This window comes from Rutilus rutilus, assembly GCF_951802725.1.
Source record: "Rutilus rutilus genome assembly, chromosome: 9".
Classification (NCBI taxonomy): Eukaryota; Metazoa; Chordata; class Actinopteri; order Cypriniformes; family Leuciscidae; genus Rutilus; species Rutilus rutilus.
In genome coordinates, this window is record NC_140223.1 from 12,438,816 (window position 1) to 12,459,847 (window position 21,032).

The following is a 21,032-nucleotide window of genomic DNA, read 5'->3' on the forward strand; positions in this document are numbered from 1 at the left end:
CTCATTAATATTAATTTACGATGCTCTTGAAGCACCCAATCAGGTAACCTAATTAATATTCATGAGCCCGGTTTTCGCCATAGTAGGATTAGTAAACTCGTTTCCGGGTGTGATAGCGCGCCCCTCCCTCGCCTTCTCTCTCTCCATGAGCCGCTCTGTCAATTACACGTGCGCACATTCGCATCACGTGACCCTGAGCTCCACAATAACAACAGTGGCTCACAAGAGTGTCAATCAATATATAGACATAATAGCCGAAATATAAGTATGAAATTATTATTTCTATAGAGGATAAATTATAACAATTTCTGTTTGAATTATTATCATGGACCATTAGCCTACTTTATAGGCATTTCTTCAGACAATATTATTTCCCACTTTTATTTATTTATTTATTTATTTTAAATCTCTTTTAGGGCGTGAAAATGTAAAGTCGATGTCCCTAACTTGTAAACCTCTGACGTATTTTAAAGAGTCGTGAGCTTCACATACAAATCCAGCGTTTAGTTAATCACGATAAGCACTCATTCATTGTCACAGTTGTAAACACAATGGCTTTCTTCTTCTTCCATGAAGGGTTTTGGTGTCACAACGGCCATAAAAGAATGCAACACGTGTCAGATGACAACTTCAAAACTCCTGAAGTGTTTCCAATTTTGTGTGGCATATTAAAGTCTCTTTAAGGCAAGTCATTTCACTCGGCGGCCATCTTTGAAACGCCTCTCGGGCTGCTGTTTCAGTCACGCAAGTACAGCTCCTATCTCATTGAATGGGGAAACATCAAATTCTCCAAAGGTGTTCACCAAGCTTATGATTAAACTTCATATTTGAAATCACCAATTAATACTGACAACTGTTTAAGACATTTACTTTCTATACGCTCAAATCATGACAAAACACCCCAGCATTTTTCAGGCTGGACCATCCAATGTACATGTGTAGCAAGCAACCGGAGCTTCGAACAGCAGCTGCAATGACGCAATGACTTTACCTATTGGTGATTGGCTCTTTTATTTAGAAGGCGGGACTTATTCCGCCATATTGCACGTTGCACTTTCCCCCATTCATAGCTATTATTCATTGTAATATGTCTTTATACTTCTAAAGTATTTGGCCAAATGCATCAGACGTTCAGCCAACGGTTTGTGGGCATGACGTCTGAGGCTAAGGTCTCATTAACATTCTTTTTTTATTTTATTTTGTATGGAAACTTTTTATCACGCACTCATCATTTATTGTTCTTACTTTTAATGACTTTTATGTCTCCAGACTTTCAGTCTTGAAGTATGAAAATTAAGAATATAAAATAAAAATGAATTATATAATTTATTTTATTTTGTACTCAAATGCAGAAGCTCACCAAGTTCACCAAGTCTGAAGAGCAGTTATTTGTGGTGGCATTACTAAAACAACTCCCACACAAGCCCTCCGCAAATGCGCGCGCGCGCACACGCACGCACGCACGCACGCACACACACACACACTTTCTCTCTCTTTTCTCATACCCTTCTAAAGTAACTATGACTCATTCTTCTCTATCCACCAATAGGCCTTACAGTAATGTAATCTAGTAGAGTCACTGACATTCCCGGCAATATAATGCAGGTCATCATCACTCTCTCGATCTAGAGTGTCTGTCTGAAACATGAAAACTCCAAGAGCAAACCCTTTTATCAAATTTTGTTATGTAATTGGTCATATTGGTAAACAGTAAAACAGAATAAACAGCCTGGAAGCAATACAAACAAATTATTAAAACCCATGTACACAACAGATGAAAGAGATGTGCACTTAACTAACAGTAGCTAAAATATCATACATTTCTAAAAAAACAACATATGGCCATTTTCAGACATTTTAAGTAGTCAACTTTAAGTTAGCTACTTTTTCATGGATAATGGTCTGAATGCTTTTATTGGTTATGATTTGGTCTATTGGGCAAAATATCTGTTTTCAAGTTTGTTCATGCTAATAAAAGACATGGTCATGGTGAAGCAAACAGATATGAAGGACATTCATATCATGAATATTGTATGGTTTGTTTGCCTGCTTTCTGACACATACACTTATCTTCATGCTGTTTTTTATAACAGGATAACAAAACCAATGCCAAGGTCATGGCTCTCTTGCAGCTGGACGCTGAAGAGTGCCGGATGCACGTCTACATTTTCCCTCAACTGTTAAGTTGGAATATAGTTTTAAAACACCTTATTATTATTTTTAGTTATTTACATTAGTCTTTAAGCACATTAAACTGCTTGTGAAAGTGTAGCTCTTTTTCCAGTTTGAAATGTTTGAAATGCAATATATATATATATATATATATATATATATATATATATATATATATATATGTACAGTATATATATATATATATATGTTTAGAGAAAAACAAAAATATTAAAATTATATAAATAATACAAATAAGATTAAAAAGGTAAAAATGACATTAACACTTTCATGCATGAATTATGACAACCTCAGTCAGGATTTTTTCCCTATATGTGTTTTTATTGCTCTTATCAGAACATGAGGATGTGATTCCATCAAAGATCTGGTGAAGGTACAACTCTGTGGAAAACGCTGACGCTCCCTCCAGTCCAGAGTATATGTTAGTATAAGTTAGTAACATACATTATGTAATCAGATTACTTTTTGATGTAACAAGTAAAGTAACGCATTACAAGTTAGTAACATGCATTGTGTAATTAGTTTACTTTTTTGATGTAACAAGTAAATTAACACATTACAAGTAACATGTTTTATGCAATCAGATTACTTTTTGATGTAATGAGTAAAGCAATGCATTACAAGTAACATGCATTACGTAGTCAGATTACTTTTTTGATGTAACAAGTAAATTAACACATTAAAAGTAACATGCATTATGCAATCAGATTACTTTTTTGATGCAACGAGTAAAGTAACGCATTACAAGTAACATGCATTATGTAATCAGTTAACTTTTTGATGTAACAAGTAAATTAACACATTACAAGTAACATGTTTTATGTAATAAGATTACTTTTTGATGTAACTAGTAAAGCAATGCATTACAAGTAACATGCATTACGTAATCAGATTATGTTTTGATGTAACAAGTAATTAACACATTACAAGTAACATGTTTTATGTAATCAGATTACTATTTTTGAGGTAACGAGTAAAGCAATGCATTACAAGTAACATGCATTACGTAATCAGATTACTTTTTTGATGTAAAAAGTAAATTAACACATTAAAAGTAACATGCATTATGCAATCAGATTACTTTTTTGATGCAACGAATAAAGTAACGCATTACAAGTAACATGCATTATGTAATTAGTTTACTTTTTTGATGTAACAAGTAAATTAACACATTACAAGTAACATGTTTTATGTAATCAGATTACTTTTTGATGTAACTAGTAAAGCAATGCATTACAAGTAACATGCATTACGTAATCAGATTACTTTTTTGATGTAACAAGTAAATTAACACATTACAAGTAACGTTTTATGTAATCAGATTACTTTTTGATGTAACGAGTAAAGCAATGCATTACAAGTAACATGCATTATGAAATCAGATTACTTTTTTGATGTAACAAGTAAATTAACACATTACAAGTAACATGCATTATGTAATCAGTTTACTTTTTTGATGTAACAAGTAAATTAACACATTACAAGTAACATGTTTTATGTAATCAGATTACTTTTTGATGTAACTAGTAAAGCAATGCATTACAAGTAACGTGCATTATGTAATCAGTTTACTTTTTTGATGCAACGAGTAAAGTAACACATTAAAAGTAACATGCATTATGCAATCAGATTACTTTTTTGATGCACCGAGTAAAGTAACACATTACAAGTAACATGCATTATGTAATTAGTTTACTTTTTTGATATTAAAAAAAGTAACACATTACAAGTAAAGCGCATTATGGAGTCAGATTACTTTTTGACATAACTGTAAATTACATTCTAATAACACAAATTAATTTATTTACTACCAAAAATGTACTACTTAAATTGATGAGTCCAATTTAGTTGACAGATGATGAATCTAAAATCAATACTTGTAAAATGTAACAATGATATGACTCCTTAGATGTTACTTGATGTTACAACATGTTATTCTACCTGCAAGATTGTCCTGGGATTGTAGGAATGGATGGATATTCCGGAGCAACTTCTGACTGGCCGTGGCAATCTTGGTTTGGTGAAAAAAACATTTCACATACAAGGGCTTGCCAATAGGTGGCAGTCTGATGCACTAGTGTCCAGATGTGCAACTGTGCAATCACATGCATATGAAAGAAATGGCTTTTTGAATAGCTGTCCACTGTAGTCCAATAGTATGAATGAGTTAAAACAAACAAATAAATTAGTAAAATAAAATGTAATAATTATTACATCTTACAGTACAGTATTAGTACATTACAAAAAAGAAACAATAATGTAACTTAATAGAAACAAAATATTTTCCAAATAATATTTAAGATATTTCAATGATATTATTTTATTCAGTATAAACAGGGTCTTTATACAAGAAACTATTTCAATTTTAGGATGGGGGTCCCTCGCACTAGGATGACCACATTTGGGGTCCTTGGCATCTAATATCCACAAGAGGGCAGTATTAATTAACGACACCAAGGAGGTCTATAATAGACAAACATGCAGACTGCATTCCACTGTGAGCTACTCACTTTAAAAAACAGAGCACTTTAAGTTATTTTTTTTATGCACATAAATATCATGCAATTTAATGACACCAAAAGAAATCAGGCTGTGCCTTAAATACAGCATGACTCATCCTGCACTGCATGCCTCTGTTCTGAACTTCTTGCTGTTGGAGAATGTGTGTGTGTGTGTGTGTGTGTGTGTGTGTGTGTGTGTGCGCACATGTTTTTCTATCCCGGTGGGGACTTCAACCTGAATGCACACTGACCAATAAGAATAGATGTTCAGAAGAGGTTGAATAATGATAATGACATTAAAATGATTAACAGAAATGTTATGTGAGTGCATGTCTTGAGCTCAGAGCCAGTAATCAGAGGATTTGAGCCCCAAGGAACCAAATCACTGCTGTTCTCTAATTAACTCCCGGTTGCTAATGCTTTTCATTAGATTTTTTCATTAGATCTGTTCATACTGTAGCTCAGATGCAGTGCATGGGCAGGTCTGCCATGGGAATTTTTGTTCCATGGAGCATTTCGGGTAGCGCAGCTATTTCACCCCAAGGATTTACTTTGTTTGTGAGATTATGGTCTGGTGCACCACATTAGCTTTGTGTTTACAAGTGAACACATTATGTTGTGCTGTGCAAACCTTTAACAATTAGAAGCAGCAAGAAGCAACAAAGAGGACAGTAAAGAGACATATTTTCATATGGTGTGTGCATGACTCAATGTAAGGCCTTTGATTTCGACATTTTTACTCTCTCATGTTTTTAAACAGCAGTTAAGTTGCCTCTCAGATTCACAGTTCTGGTCATGGATCTGTGAGTTTAATCTGGCCCCTCTATCTGAGACAATGAGTCATTGCACAGATGAAGACATGGCGACCTTGAAAACTAAGCAATTTAAGCAATGTCCAGTGATGCCTATGTTGTCATGAACATGCTGCACAAAGGCTTTCCTTGTGTCAGTAGACTATGTTCCTTCCACATACTGTTAAAACCCAGTTTACGTGACCAAATGAAAATGCTGCAAAACATTGCAGGAAACATGAGGGGTTCGTTGCATCTAAAATATTGCAAACCCTTGATTTAAGAGAACAGGGAGCATATGCCACAAGTGGCGTACAATTCGAGAGTGTAATTCTCTGAAATGACCAGCAGAAGGCATCCAGTACTTGTACATCTTCGAACATTAATATTACAATAGCGTTTAATTGAACAGCGGATCCAAACAAAAGGTAACCGCGTTTTCACACAAACTTATTTTTGTCAAATGTTGATCTTTTTTCTTAAACAAATGACACTTGGTTCGATATTCTGTTATCTAACTTAATAACATTCCTATTTAAGTGTGATGTAAGTCCTCAAATACGTGTTTGTAACCACAAGAGTGCAAAAGACTCGATTTCAAGAAATCAAACTCGATGTGTGAAAAGTTTCCTCAGCAGAGAATGCAGCCAATCGCTGCGCGGCAAGTGACGTCACGGAGATGAAAGGGAATTCTGCATCAAACACTCGCAGACTGAAGAAGAGAGAGATCAGATCACACACTCGCTGTTGCTGACCGCTTTCACTGCACGTCTGCCTCGGGATCATGCAGATAGTCTGTGCTTTTTTGCAGGTATTAGGATTATGGTGGGGTGTGAGTGAGTGAACAGGCTCGATTAAAGCGCTTCTTGTCCAGGACGTGTGTGAAGCTTTGATGTACATACTGATGGGAGATCAGATTGCAGGCATCATCAGACAGCAGTGTTTGATCTGAACTTTAACTCCAGTGCTGGACTCGGGACGGGACGGGTTCACGAGCTCAGAGCTCAGACCGCATCCTGAACAGCTTTCCGTAGGACACCGGGATCTCACGAGCGACTCGTTATCGGTAAGAAAGGTTTTTTTTTTTTTTTTTTTTTTTTTTTTGTGCACACATTTGCCGAGCTGCTTTGACCGCATATGAATCCATAAATCAATATCTTCAGAAAACTAACTAGCCTACAGAACACACACACATAGTGCCTATCTATATAAGGGGCATATTTTTAATTCATTCAGTATAGCATACAATCTTGTTCTATGCCAGGACAAAAAGTAACAGAAAAAAGTGATCCATATTTTATATAGTAGGTTATAATGTTTTGAAGACATGTAACACAACGCAATGCATTATAACATTAGAAATCCATAGATCTTAATATATGGATTTACCTATGGAATTGCCTATAATAGCCTATATTATAAGCCTAACCAGCATATAAATGAATCATTTTTGGCCAAATATGAGTGTTTTTAAGAGCTTTTAGTGTTACTTTTTTATGATTCAACCATTAAAAATAAACAGTTATTAATCAGCATGTAACTACACACACACATTGTGTTTTCATGTTTTATGGGGACTTTCCATAGACATTGATTTTTATACTGTACAAACTGTATATTCTATTCCCTACCTCTAAACCCACCCATCACAGAAAACTTTCCGCATTTTTACAAAAAAAACAAACAAACAGAAATCTCTTAGTATGATTTATAAGTATCTGTATGTTGTTCATGATTCAATATAATGATTGTGGGACTTTTATTTTTGTCTGATTTTAACACACAGTATTCTAGACTGGAGATTTATATTAAAAAAGCATAAAAAAAGGGTATGGTTTTATAATAATCATTGTTTGCTTTGCGTTCACACAGTTTTGAGAGATAATGGCAAATAGTGTCCTCCATTAATCATTCATCAAAGGATTTCTGCTTTCACAGTGTATGTGGGAAAGACCTTTCAGAATGCCTCGGGCACCGATCCTCCCCGAGTTCACTCTTCACAGGATACTCGTCCTTCCACTGTGTGTTATGGTACGTTTGGTTCATATTAACGCCTTTTGTTTACTCTTAAACTTTAAGAAGTAACAAATGAATACTTGACTTGTGTTTTTTACCCTGAGATGTGCTCTCAGTAAAAAAAGTTACTTTTTAAGTACAATCAACTTGGATATTTAAGTCATTTCACCTTAAATGACATTAAACTGATTTTAAAAAAGTTACATTATTTTGATGAGTTAAAGCAATGTAAAAACATAAGTTGTCATAACTTATTGATCATATAATTTTTAACAGTATACTGCTCGTTTTTTGAAAGTCTCTTTTGCTCATCAAGGCTGCATTTATTTGATCAAAAATACAGTAAAAACAATAATATTGTAAAATATTATTACAATTTAAAAGAACTGTTTTTGTATTGATATATATATATATATTTAAATAGTAATTTCCTGTAATGGAAAAGCTGAATTTTCATCATCATTACTCCAGTCTTCAGTGTCACATGATCCTTCAGAAATCATTGCAATGAACCCTTTTCACAGACTGATGACGTTTCCACAGTTATCAACATCGCAAATCTAGTCAAGTTTTTAATATTTTCATTTTCATAACACTACTGTGTGATATATTACCTTGGCAGTAAATGTCAAAAAGCCAATTAACGTTGCTTTGAGGGTGTTTCAAAATCAACCACTGAGGGAGGGACGGCAAATTTGACATCTTGCTCATTCTAACTGATGTAATTATTCTCCCTAATCTTTTCCTCTCTTTTGGAAAGTCGTGGAAACACCATCATGGATTTTATCTTTTGATATTGGAGAAAATGGGTATGCAAAAATTCAATTTGCTGTAGTCTAGTCTCTCATTCACCGCTTTAGAAGTTTACCCAACTAAACCGCTTCTGAAATGTGAAAAGGGTCCATATGCTGATTTGCTGCTCAAAAAAAACAAACATTTATTATTATTATCAATGTTGAAAACAGTTGTGCTGCCTAATATTTTTGTGGAAACCGTGAAACATTTTTTCAGGATTTTTTGATGAATAAAAAGTTCAAAAGAACAGCATTTATTTGGAATATAAATCTTTTGTAACATTATGTCTTTACTATCACTTTTGATCAATTTAATGCATCATTACTGAGCAAAAAGTATTAATTTCTTAAAAAAAAAAAAAACTTTTGAACGTCAGTGTATTTGTTTGTTCTTGAGAACACAAGTGTAATCATCATTATTACAATATTTATCTCCACATTTTGGTGCACTCCACTTTGGTAAACGTCAAATGTGTGTACATTATGGAATATTAACCATGCTGGTTTCATGTCCCTCACAGCTTGCAGTTATGGCAGAGGAGAGAAGAGATTGCAGGGAACAGGAATACAAGGATAAGTTTGGGAGCTGTATTCCCTGTCGGCAGTGCGATGCTGGACAAGAGCTATCTAAGGTTTGCCAGTTCTGCAATAGATTATTAATTTTTTCTTTCAGCCTAATTGGAAACTTTGGCGGACATATACTAGTATTTTTAATTTCCTAAAAAGATTACATCTTAAATCAAGAAATAATACCCGAAGCACTCTGTTCCTTTGAATCGGTTCCCATTGAGCTTTATTCTGGAATTCTTTCCTTTCAGTTGACCTACCACAGTCAGATTAATGTGCACATATATTTAGCTTCTACTTCAAGCTGTTTTGTAAAAAACCATTACATCCATGCATGCGATCAAATCTGTGATGGAGAGACGCGTTCCCATCAGTTTCACAGAGTTCATGAAAGACTTCTAGACCAAACAGGCCAAAAGCAAAGAGTTCACCAATAGAGAGAGGATGCCAATGTTTTGAATAGCTTGTCCTGACCAATTATTTATTGCTTCCTTCTTTTTATGAAGAGAATGGGTGAACCGCTGTTCTCCTTTGTAGAGCGCTGGCCACGCTTTAATCAGTTACACCCACACTTCTTATCCTCTCCTGCTCACAATCTTCTGGTTTTTTTTTTTAATGTCATTGCCACCTCTGAGAATTTCAAGGCCTTGTAAACATGGTGTGAAGAAATTAAGTGGTTTTGTACAATCCACCTAATCTAAACAGTGGTCTGGGATATTTCTGAAGTGTGGAAATCATTACACAGGTTATGCTCGGGGAAATGCATGTACATTAGGCTGTTGGATGCATATAAATGTAGCGCAGAAGCTTTTTTTAACCGCATGACTTTCATGTTGGTACACATGAACACACACTTATTAGTTATACGCCTCAGTGCATCAGATGTTTTTGGCCAATTAATGCTTTGGGGCCTGAGGAGGTAGTGAATGATTGCCTGCTTTTTCCATTCAAACGCTCATGGTTTACCCTATTGTTTGGAGCAAGGACAATATCATGCGGAAAAAAACTGTGTTTAAGTTACTTTAGCTTAGTTTCAATGATAAAATGTTTTCTTTTATCCCAGTTTAATATGCAGATACTACAGTATTAGTAGGTTTATCTCCCAAAAAGCATAAACACTTTATCTCTGTGGCGCTATCAAAACATTGCTTTGTTTGTTTGAGCATCCTGACCTGCCCGACAACAGCAACAATGGCTCAACCAATGGCGTGCTGCTTTCCGGTTGTTGTGACCAATGGTAGATGGGAGGTGTGTTTGGGAAATATGTTTTTTTTGTAAGTATTTTTTTTCTATAGAAATTACACTTAAACTTAGAATAGCTGTAATAACATTACCAGCAACTTAACATTTTTGTTGTTTTAATGTTTAACACTTCAGAAGCTCTTCCAGATGGTTTGTTTTTGTAAGAGTAGAACAGTTCACATGACGCCCTTTTACTGTTTTTCAAAGCATGACTAGTCAAACAGCAAGTGAAATCCCCACCTACACACTGTCTTTCACCTGAAAAGGCCGATAACAGCTTTGTTGATAGGCATTTTGTAATTGTTAAAGGGATAGTTCACCCAAATATGAAAGTTCTGTCATCACCCTTGCTCACCCTCAGGTCGTTCAAAACCTGTATGATGATCCCATACGACTGGATCGTCGTCCGCCAAAATCAAGCTATGTATATTCCATGCCCCATGCCAATAAATGCCGGTTGGAATAATCCACTCGGCAAGTTGTCATGACTGAACTCTAATTATTTCTTTCTTTTGGTTTTTGGGTAATATATCACTGAGACATGTTCTTGACAGGTTTTGTAAGATTCACCCTTAAAGCTTACCTTTTGGGTTAAGTGAGAAGTTCAAGCTTTGCTTTGATAGGAAGTATTAATGAGCAGTTCAGGGTAATTTCGTTGATTAGTGTTTTTAGTTTTTTTTTGAATAAGATGACTTCAAAACACTTGTGTGTCTGAACACGCATTCATCCAGCTTTCTCCTCTATCACGTCCATCCTGCTGTTTTGCTTGGCATTCTCACTCAAATCTGATCTGGAGATTGTGGAAAAATGGTACTTGCAGGTACTGGTTTGGTGAGTTCTTTTAGGCAAAATGTTCCTGGATGATTCTGGACTGTGAAAACAGGCTTTTGTAAAGAATAGAGTTGGCTGCTTTGCTGCATTATTGACTCCTCATCATTTTATAGTAATAATCTGACATGTCTGTCATTGAGGTTCCCCAACATGTAAAAAGCATGACTGCTCAATGATCACTGTATCATTGTAAACATGTCTGTCAAGGCCTTAAAGTGTGTATTGACATCTTTTGACCATTTCGATAACAAGGGAGAACAGGAATTGAAGGAGGAAACAGGATTTGGAAATGTTGTGAGCCAGATTTGAACTCCTGTTGCTCATATGAGCACCACAGCCCATATTAATAGCTACTAAGCCACAGCTCTGACACATAGACACATTCTGCGCCATATCTTTGAGCCTGAATCCTTATTTGTATTCTTCTGGTGTCCAGCTAAGATTCAGAAATGTTGCTAGTAAGATTCAAACTCATGTTGCCCATATGATCACCACAGCTCGTAGTGATGACTACTAAGCCGTGTCTGAGCCATATCTGGGAGTCTGAATCCTCATTTACATCCATCTGGCATCCAGCTAGAATTAGGAAATGTTGCTAGCAAGATTCAAACTCATGTTGCCCATATGAGGACCACAGCTCAAAGTGATATCTACTAAGCCACAGCTCTGAGCCATATTCGGGAGCCTCATTGGCTTTTATATGATGTTCATCTTTCTGTTTGAGCTTCTAAATGCTGGAGGATTCCAGCAGCAAACTCCAACAGAAAAACCACAGGGGGTTCCAGAGCTCCTTAGATTTCTCGTTCCCCCTCTGCTGTTGATTATCTCTCCAGGAATGGCATCATGCCTTCAAACGGAGTGACCATACCTCTTTTATTCACCGTCTCCCCCCCAATCCTTCATGCCCTGCTGGAGAGAAAGGTCTTATATGGGCTGCGGGCAGGCAACAACAGCTGTCATTCTGTTCAGGCACCCTATATGCAGACTTTGGAGGGCCTGTGTTGAGAGAGCCAAATCAGTCTTCTCTAACATTGGCTGAAACCGGGGCCAGGCTTTGTGGAGAGCTCTTGTCATTGGCTCTCTCACGCAGGCCAGTAATCCATGTGTGCCGGAGCTGGGAAACTGGATCGCGGTGTAGAAAGAAGGCCCCTGTTTGAAGCCGATCTCCACGTTAATGATATATGAGCCTCTTCTCTAATCCAGCTCAGTGTGGTGGAATAACAGCGACCTGACTAGGGAAGGGGCTGCTGGGAAAAAAACAATAGTGGCAGGGTGATATCAAACCACAAAGGTCCTCTCACTTTTCTATGCATTACGCTCCTCTGCTGGAATGCGACTGGTAGGAACGTGATTGTGTTTGTTCTAAAGTAGTTGTGCTGATTTAAAAAGTCTTAAAAGATTAGTTCACCCAAAAATGGAAATTATCACATTATTTACTCACCCTCAAGCCATCCTAGGGGTATATGACTTTCTTTCAGCCAAACACAATTCTGAAGCAAACCAAAGCGATGCGTTTTTGCAAGAAAAATATCCATATTGATAACTTTATAACCTATAATCATTGGCTTCTGGTAACTTTTTTTGTTGGATGGATGAGATTTTTTGAGCTTTAAAATCTAGGGTACCATTCACTCCCATTATAAAGCTTGGAAGAGCCAGGATATGTTTTGATATAACTCCGATTCAGTTTGGCTGAAAGAAGTCATATACAGCTAGTATGGCTTGAGGCTGAGTAAATTATGGGATCATTTTCATTTTTTGGTGAATTAACCCTTTAAAGGTATACTTATTCATTTTTTTTGTTAATTAAACGTTTTACACATGAAGAAGTAAATAGCACTTTTGAGAAATATGTTGCACACATACATGAAATGAATATTCCAGTCATTTCAGTCAGCATCTACACCACAGCAATAGTTCATCCCAAAGTAAATGTTGGAAAACCAAAAAGTGATGTTTTGAAAAATTTTAATTGAACCAAATTGTGAAATATAAGATCATAAAAAGTACCTTAAGAGTGGTCAAGACGACTTCTCCAAGTCTTCTGATGCCATAGAATTGCTTTGTATGAGAAACAAACTCTAATTTAAGTCATTCTCCAAAAATCTTGTGTCTATTCATTCCAGATATGCTGCTTTGGTTCTTGCACTTCTCATAATGAATCGCAATGCTTTAAGTTTGAATATGCAAAATGGCGAGTTGATGATGACAAAATTTTAGTTTTTGGGTCATCTATTGTTCATGTAGCTGACACGTATCAAAAAAGGACATACGATTTGTAGTCAGAACTACTTAACGCGCAAAGGAAGACTGTATGTTTTAAATTAGTGTCATATTGCTGGTTGGTTCCATTGATAAATGGCTTGATTGATGATTTCTGTTGGGTTGGATCGCTGCATAAGACATCATTTGAATTCCATGCAGCTCTGCTTCAATTATGGTTTGAGAAATCAGGCTCAGTAAAAGCTGAATATATCCCTGCAAGATTCCCAAGAATTATATCAATGTGGAAAGGATTAAAAACAAACAAGCGTATTCCAGATTGATTACTGTCAGTAGAGTTTTGAAAAGACTCTGGCATTGTTTATTGAAGTGGGTGGACCTGGAGGGGGGAAAGACTCTTCTGAGTAATGCTAATTAAGCTGCGCTTAAGATTTCAGTTTAGATCCTGGAGCCTGGAAAAAAAGTTTGCTTACATTTCACTTCTTAATGTCAAACTCAATGTGGCAAAACGTCAAAGTCCAACATGTTGTACAGAAACATGCCGAACAAATGTTGTTCGTCACCGTTCAAGGAAAGACCGTTCCCAACCCATTAGAACATCTTCCCAACTAAATTTTCTCTCTTTTGTGTGCAAAATTCTGGTGTTTAGTTACTAGTTGCTAAGCTAAAGGCAACTGTATTTTGTTCCTTTGTTATATTGCTCATTCATTCGGCTAAAATGGCAAGCTTGCTCATTTTGTTCATGTAGACACTTACTCTGTGGTCTCTTTGTTATGTTTTCTTAGGCCGGCATGAGTACAGTGAAATCGGCCTTATATTATTACACAAACTGCACAGTTTTAGATCTTTTATTGAAATTAAATAGGCCTGTATTTAGGGAACAATGCAAAGGGTGTTGTCTCGTATAATTCAAGAGCGCTGAGAATTCTCCACGACCACACAACTTGACATTGAGACCTCTCCTCAAGTTTCCTTCGCGATTTGGATTCGATTTGGATTAAACCCCATATATATATATATTTGTTGTTTTTAAGTTGATATCAATTATCAAATGAAATAAATGGCATATGTCTGTACTAGACAGACATTTCATTCAGCAATTATAATGTGCTTAAAGAACATGAAGCATGAGCCCAAACTCTTGAATGGTAGTATATATATATATATATATAGAAATTTAATTCAGATTTTACAATTTTAAACATTTTAAATACAACATGTATTTATAATACATAAAACATATTTAAAAAAAAAAAAAATGAATAACACAATTTTTAATATTACATTTTAATAAAAAAATTGAATTGAACATTTTTAGTGCATTCCTGATTCTGTGGTTAGGAACACTTTATTGTGCGTGTGTTTGCATTATTAAAAATCTTTGTGCTTTGTAAATCTTTTATTTTAAAGGGCTTTCTTTTTCTGCGTTCCACATACCAAAACCTCTCAATATCAATATTTCTCAGACACACTTTAGCCGAAGACAGGCCTGACAAAACCTCTGCAATAAACTCCCAATAAACCAACAATGGGCGTCCCCGTGGGCCTTTCTGATTCAAATGCGGAGCCCTTCGGGGGCCCGGAGCAGAAGGCTGTCCATTGATCCCGTGAGAGTCAGGGAGATTATTGCCTGTGTAAGATAGACTCTCTCAAAAGAAGCTTGGCCTTTGTTCAGCTGGGGGATCTCACACACACACACACACACACACACACACACACTGTGATCATTTTTTCATCTCGGCTTCTTGTTAGTCCACATTGCCGCTTTTCTTTAGCGCGGCTCTCCCTCGCCCTTCCCTTCCTCGGCAGTGAGATATCTTCCGTTAATCCTCACAGGAATGTGGCTTTGGCTATGGGGAGGATGCCCAGTGTGTGCCCTGCAGAGCCAGTCGCTTCAAAGAGGACCGCAGCCTGCAGAAATGCAAGCCCTGTCTGGACTGTTCTCTACTCAACCGCTTCCAGAAGGGGAACTGCTCCACCACGAACAACGCCGTCTGCGGAGACTGCCTGCCCGGGTGAGTCAGTCATAGGAGCGCAATTATATAGAATAAATAATGATGGGCGTTTTCCAACACCAAGTCGGTCTATAATGCACTCTTAAAAATAAAGGTTCCAACAGAGGGGGTTTTCGCAGTGATGCCATAGAAGAATCATTTTTGGTTCCCCAAGTAAATACATTTCCTTAGTGCGAAGAACATTTGAAAAATCGAAAGAACCTTTTTTTTACTATAAAAAGGACCTTAAAAAAATAATAATAAAAAAAAAAAAAAATAAACAAATAAAAATTCTGGCATTAATATCATCAAAACCGTTAGACTTTCGAACACACAAGAATGAACCTCATTGGTTCTTCCACATCAAGTGAACATGCTTGAGCTTCTGTTTACCATATCTGATGCGTGAGTTGATCAGTGTTTATATGTGAATAAAAGCCTAAATTCAATCTATTCATCATATAAAGCGATTGAGTCTCTTCAGAAAATTTGGAATAAACCTCTCCATTCATTTGGATTCGTTTTACGATCTCTTTATGAAGTTTTTGAAGCGTCAAAGTGGTAGTTGCGTAGCTGTCAATGGAGGGACAGCCGTGCAACAGCCGTGTTCCGGAATTAAAAACTTTTCCCCATAGGGTAATTCATTTCTTTACCGATAACTTATAAACATTTAAAGACAGACTTGCTGTGATGTCCGATGTTGTTCATCAATGGTATAAGCTTTTGTTGAATCCGTCTGTTTGCATTTTTTCCATTTATTCAAAAGAAGATTGTGTATAACACCAGAATCCATTGTTAAAAACTACATTACCCATGATGCTGTACGGAAAACCCCAACCAATCAGAGAGTCGGTGGGAGCAAATTGTGCCAAAAGATTTCTGCAAGGCTCTTCACTCCCATGAAGCACCGCAAATGACGTCTCCCTACGCTCTCATAATACTTAAAGATTTTGTATATATACTGTTTATGCATATTTTTCAATAAACTTTAAATATATTGTTCCTAAAGATATAATCATCTTTGAATGAATAGTTTTATATTTCTCCATAATTTTTAATCCATTATGTCATGTGCAGTGCTTTATGGGATTGTTGTTATTTTCCTTAAAGCCTTTAAGTACAGTTTTTTTGTCAGATTTTCAATTTTTTTTTTGCTTTAAATAAAAGTTTGTAATGTTGTGATGCACCTTGTATCTGGTTGGTTTGGTTCACAGCTTATAACGCTTTAGCAAAGATTTTTTAAGAAATCCCTATGGGAAAAATAAAAGCTTCCGGAACCAACACTGCTGAAAAAGTGGGCGGTCACTAACAAACTCTACGAGGAACCTTTATTTTTGAGAGCACACAGTCATTCTGAAACCCAAACTGTATTTACAGGCAGTAATGCATGTAAAGAGTAAAGAGTAAAGAGCTCGACTGACATGAGTTACACACACTTTAGCCCTCCAGCCCCAAGTGAAGCTCAGTTTAAAGTCCAGGTCAGGGAAATCAACTCAAGGCCTTTGGTTGTGCCCAGACATGCCCTAGAAGCTGAAACATGTCAGGTTTATGAAGACCTGCGTTTCGCTATCGCTGCAAGAGTTACTAGTTTCCCCACACAGCAGCATCCTGCTCTCACCAGATAAGTTTTTAATAACTTTTGATTACCCATAATTAAGTGCTTTGGCACAGTAAGACATGCTGAAGGCAACTCTTCATATTACCTTCATCCATCATTCTTACTGTAATGGTGGAATATTTCTGACATTGTAATGGATAGATTTCCTCTAAAGTTGATTAATTAATTAGGGCTGTCAAGTAATTATTGCCCCCCAATCCAATTTCCTAATAAAGGATTTTCCAGAGACATTCAATTAAAAAACAGCAAGACATAAGCATGTGTTCATAATCCAACAACTAAAAAATATCTCAGTCAAGAGTGTGTGAACTGTGTAAGCTAAACAACCTGTAAGTCTAGATTGGATTGCTTTAAATTGTATTTGACTTCTAAAGCCACATTTTGTCTATCCACTTGTTTAATAATCTGCAACAATAATGAATGTGATGTCTTTGAATTAAATGCAGTTGGTGGATTTTCTCAGCAAATATTGATATAGATTCCGGATCAGTAAGATTTTAGTTTTATGTTTTTGAAAGAAGTCTCTTATGCTCAAAAAGGCTGCATTTAAGTAAAAGTAATATTTTAAAATAGTATTACAGTTTAAAATAACTGTTTCTTCAGTGTCACATGATCCTTCAGAAATAATTCTAATATGATGATTTGCTGCTCAAGAAACATTGTTTATTATTATCATCAATGTTGAAAACAGATGTGCTGCTTCATATTTTTGTGGAAATCATGATACTTTTTTTTTTTAAGATTCTTTGATGAATTGAAAGTTCAAAAGAACCACATTTATTTGAAATTGAAATCTTTTTGTAACATTATAAATGTCATTATTTATTTTTTTAATCAACATAATGCATCTTTGCTAAATAAAAGTGAATTAACAAAATGACCCGGAACGAGTTGATTTACAGCTCCAAAATGATTAATGCAATATAATAATATAATAAAAATAACAAATAAAATGCATTATTTTTTATTTTATTTAAATTAATATGCATTTTATTCTTACAGATTTTACAGAAAGACGAAGTTAAGTGGATTTCAGGATATGGAGTGCATCCCATGTGGAGACCCGCCGCCACCATATGAACCGCACTGTAAGCACATTTATTGATTAATGATAAATACAAACTTTTTTTAAGGTATTTCAGTCCTTGAGGAAAATGCCCGGTGCATTCATTTACTCAGGAAAAAAACATCAGCATCAGATCACAATTTGATTTAAATGTCAATGATAATGTCTTCAAAAGGTTTCCTCATCTAAAAGTTAAATGTCATCAATTATTCTCAATAAAAAAATGTTCGCATCAATTTAAACAAAATGAAAATGAGATTAAGTTTAAGTTTACAAGTTTTAAGTTTAAGTTTAGTTTTATTATTAATCTGTTACTATATTTTAACAGTTATTTTATTTCAAGTAACATTTTTTATGGTTATAGTTTTAGTTAACTATAATAATCCTGCTCTCATGTCATTCTAAACCCATGGAACAGAAAATAATATATCTTACAGAATGTCCTAGCCGCTCTTTTCCATACCATTAAAGTGACCATTGAGCTTCATAAAAGGACAAGAAAGCACCACAAATGTTCCACATGACTTGTGCTCTATGTTCCATATCCCATAACATAGTTTGAAAACATGCAAATGAGAGCTAATGTGAAGGGCAAGACTATCAGTGAATCAAATTCACTTAGAATGAAATCAAAAACAATCAAAAACATAATCCGGGTGAGTACACGATGACAGATTTGTTTAGGGTAAGCCTTTAAAAGGGTCCATCATACTAACAGTTGCATTAATAATAATCTGTGAGATGACGACCCATTCAGTCTCAGTGATTCATACAGCAGTATTTTACAATCAAATAAATGCCTTTTTTACAAGTCAGAACATAGGCGTAGGTAATAAACACAACTCTCTGTGTAACTGTTGGATACTGCATGGCTCTCTTCCGCAAAAGCACACATGGGTATGTTAAACACGCAGCGTTTCACAAAGCAGTGTATTGTTCTCCTGCAGTCTGTGGCTCTAATTGGGCTCGTTTTACCCACCGGTGAGGGCCATTGTACGGAAGCTTGTGTCTTTGGCAGTTGCACAGGGAAAGAACTTATACCTTATAAAATGAAGTGTGACTTCCAGAGGTTTGAGATGTTTGCAGCTGCTGCATGTGGAGGTTTGTAGGGTAGAGTTTGAGCCCGGACTAACACTCCTCCGCCAGATACTGTCCTATAGGCATACAGGTCCGCTCCACCCTGAAGAATCTCCTCTCTGGATAAACTCTGGGTTATTATGTAATCATAATGCACTGTGATTTTTGGCTCATTTTAATAGTCTTCAGAGTAGGGGACTATTTTTTTCTTTTGATGTCCATTTAATTTTATTATTAACATGTTTTTTTTTTTCAGGACTGTTTTTCCATAATAGAAAAGTATGAAAGAAATGACTTGTGGTTTTGTCTCCATACAGAAAATGATAATAATTTCTTGGTTAAAATAAAATAAATAAAATTAAAAATAAAATTAAAAAATTAAAAATAAAAATAAAATAGAGAATAAAATCATAGAGAAAATAAAATGATTTTTTGGTTGTTGAGAATTGTTTTAAAAACTATCATAAATTATGAAATAAAATATAAAATAACATTTTCTTTAAAAAAAGGAATTTGAAATTAAACAATGAGCATTGGCATTCTACAAAAAAAAAAAAAAAGAAGATTTCTTGGTTTTTGAAAATTATTTGTAAGAATTTCTTTTAAAAACATTCATAAATTGTAACATAAAATAAAATATACAATAAAAAAAAAAAAAAAAAAAGTTTGCGATTTCCCCCCCCAACATTTCACAAAGCAGCAAGTGTCTGAATGCCAAATAGTTGACACGTAATTGTAGGTTGTCATGTGTTGAAAATCTGCAGATATCAAAAAAGTGTTTTTAAATGCTCCTTTTGGACTTTGGAAGAATGTGTTTAGTTACTGTACATTATCCTTTGTTTATGATGCGCTAAGATCAGCAGTTTCTTTGCACTTCTGTAGCTCGACTTCAGGACCAGATCTGAATCTGCTCTGACCCATTGTGCGTGCAAACGTCTGAAAAGACTCCAGAGCGTTCCTGTCCTCTGGCATTTTCTGACAGAGGGTGGTGAAAACTCAAAGGCCTGATGGTTTTAATAGCCCCCACGTCGGCCCGGGGCGAACACGCAGCTGCACGAGGAAGTCTGTCTTTAGAGAAGACCATAAATCCAGAAACACTCTGGTCTCCTTGGCCCATCCTGAGAGCGAAAGGAAGAAAACAGCATTTTATGGGTTCCTCTAGCTGCTTTAATGTGTTTCATCTGCTGCTGTCTTTTCTTGTCATGGGATAGCTCTAAATATTTGGCAAAGCCCCTCACAGCTGTCCCATCTAAGCATCTGAACTGATGTGAAGCCAATTTACGAAGGGGTCACATGAGAGCCGGGCGGCTGCTGGGCCGGTAATGGGTGAGAGTAATATAAGCTGGCATTTTTGCTTTTGCGAAACACCTCTGATTTAACTCTTACTAGGATTCAATCACAAAGCTACTGAATTTAGAGCCTCTGAAGCAGCCCGGCTTGAAAAGCATTGAACGCATTGTCAAAAGCTTGAACCGCGAGAGTGTGAAAGAAAACGAGTGCTTTGGTATTTTGACCTGAAGGGGATTACTTCACATTGGCTCAGACCATAGATCATAATTAGCGATGGCTTTCATCTTGGAGTCTCGTGTCTTGTTGAGGGTCACTGATGGACTCATTTGATTAGTCTGATGAAGCACTTCATAAAAGACAATCCTGTGATTAAAAGCAGATAATAACTTCATATAACAGTATGAGAATAGGTGAAAAACTAGTGAGCTGCATTCAAGTATTTGTAAGTAGTAGTAGTAATAACAACAATAATAAAAATACACACAAGCATTCAATATAATATAATATACTTAATAAAAATATTAAATATACACAAGTATATTATACAGCATGTAATACTATATAATACTAATTATTTTCAAATTATTATTATTATCATTAATAATAAGTATTCAATAATTTAATATAATATAATATATATATATTTTTAAATATACACAAGTATATTATACAGTAATACTATTATATGTAGTTGTAATTATTTTTAAATTGTTAAAACAAAATATTAATTGCAAATTATTCTAACAATAATAATAAATACGTATATTATAGTATATTACACAATAATCTCTCTCTATATTATATAAATTAGATATGATATAACATTAATAAT

General features: G+C 35.5%; 1 protein-coding gene across 1 annotated transcript in view; it reads left to right on the forward strand.

Moving 5' to 3' along the window:
* Positions 1–6,185: 6,185 nt before the first annotated feature.
* tnfrsf19 (tumor necrosis factor receptor superfamily, member 19) overlaps positions 6,186–21,032 on the forward strand; it is a 29,388-nt gene continuing 14,541 nt past the window's right edge. The window contains exons 1-5 of the mRNA XM_084419063.1: positions 6,186–6,548; positions 7,421–7,513; positions 8,814–8,924; positions 14,992–15,170; positions 17,770–17,855. Of these exons, the coding sequence (XP_084275189.1) occupies positions 7,424–7,513; positions 8,814–8,924; positions 14,992–15,170; positions 17,770–17,855 (466 nt within the window). The 5' untranslated portion in view covers positions 6,186–6,548; positions 7,421–7,423. The remainder of the gene's footprint in view (positions 6,549–7,420; positions 7,514–8,813; positions 8,925–14,991; positions 15,171–17,769; positions 17,856–21,032) is intronic.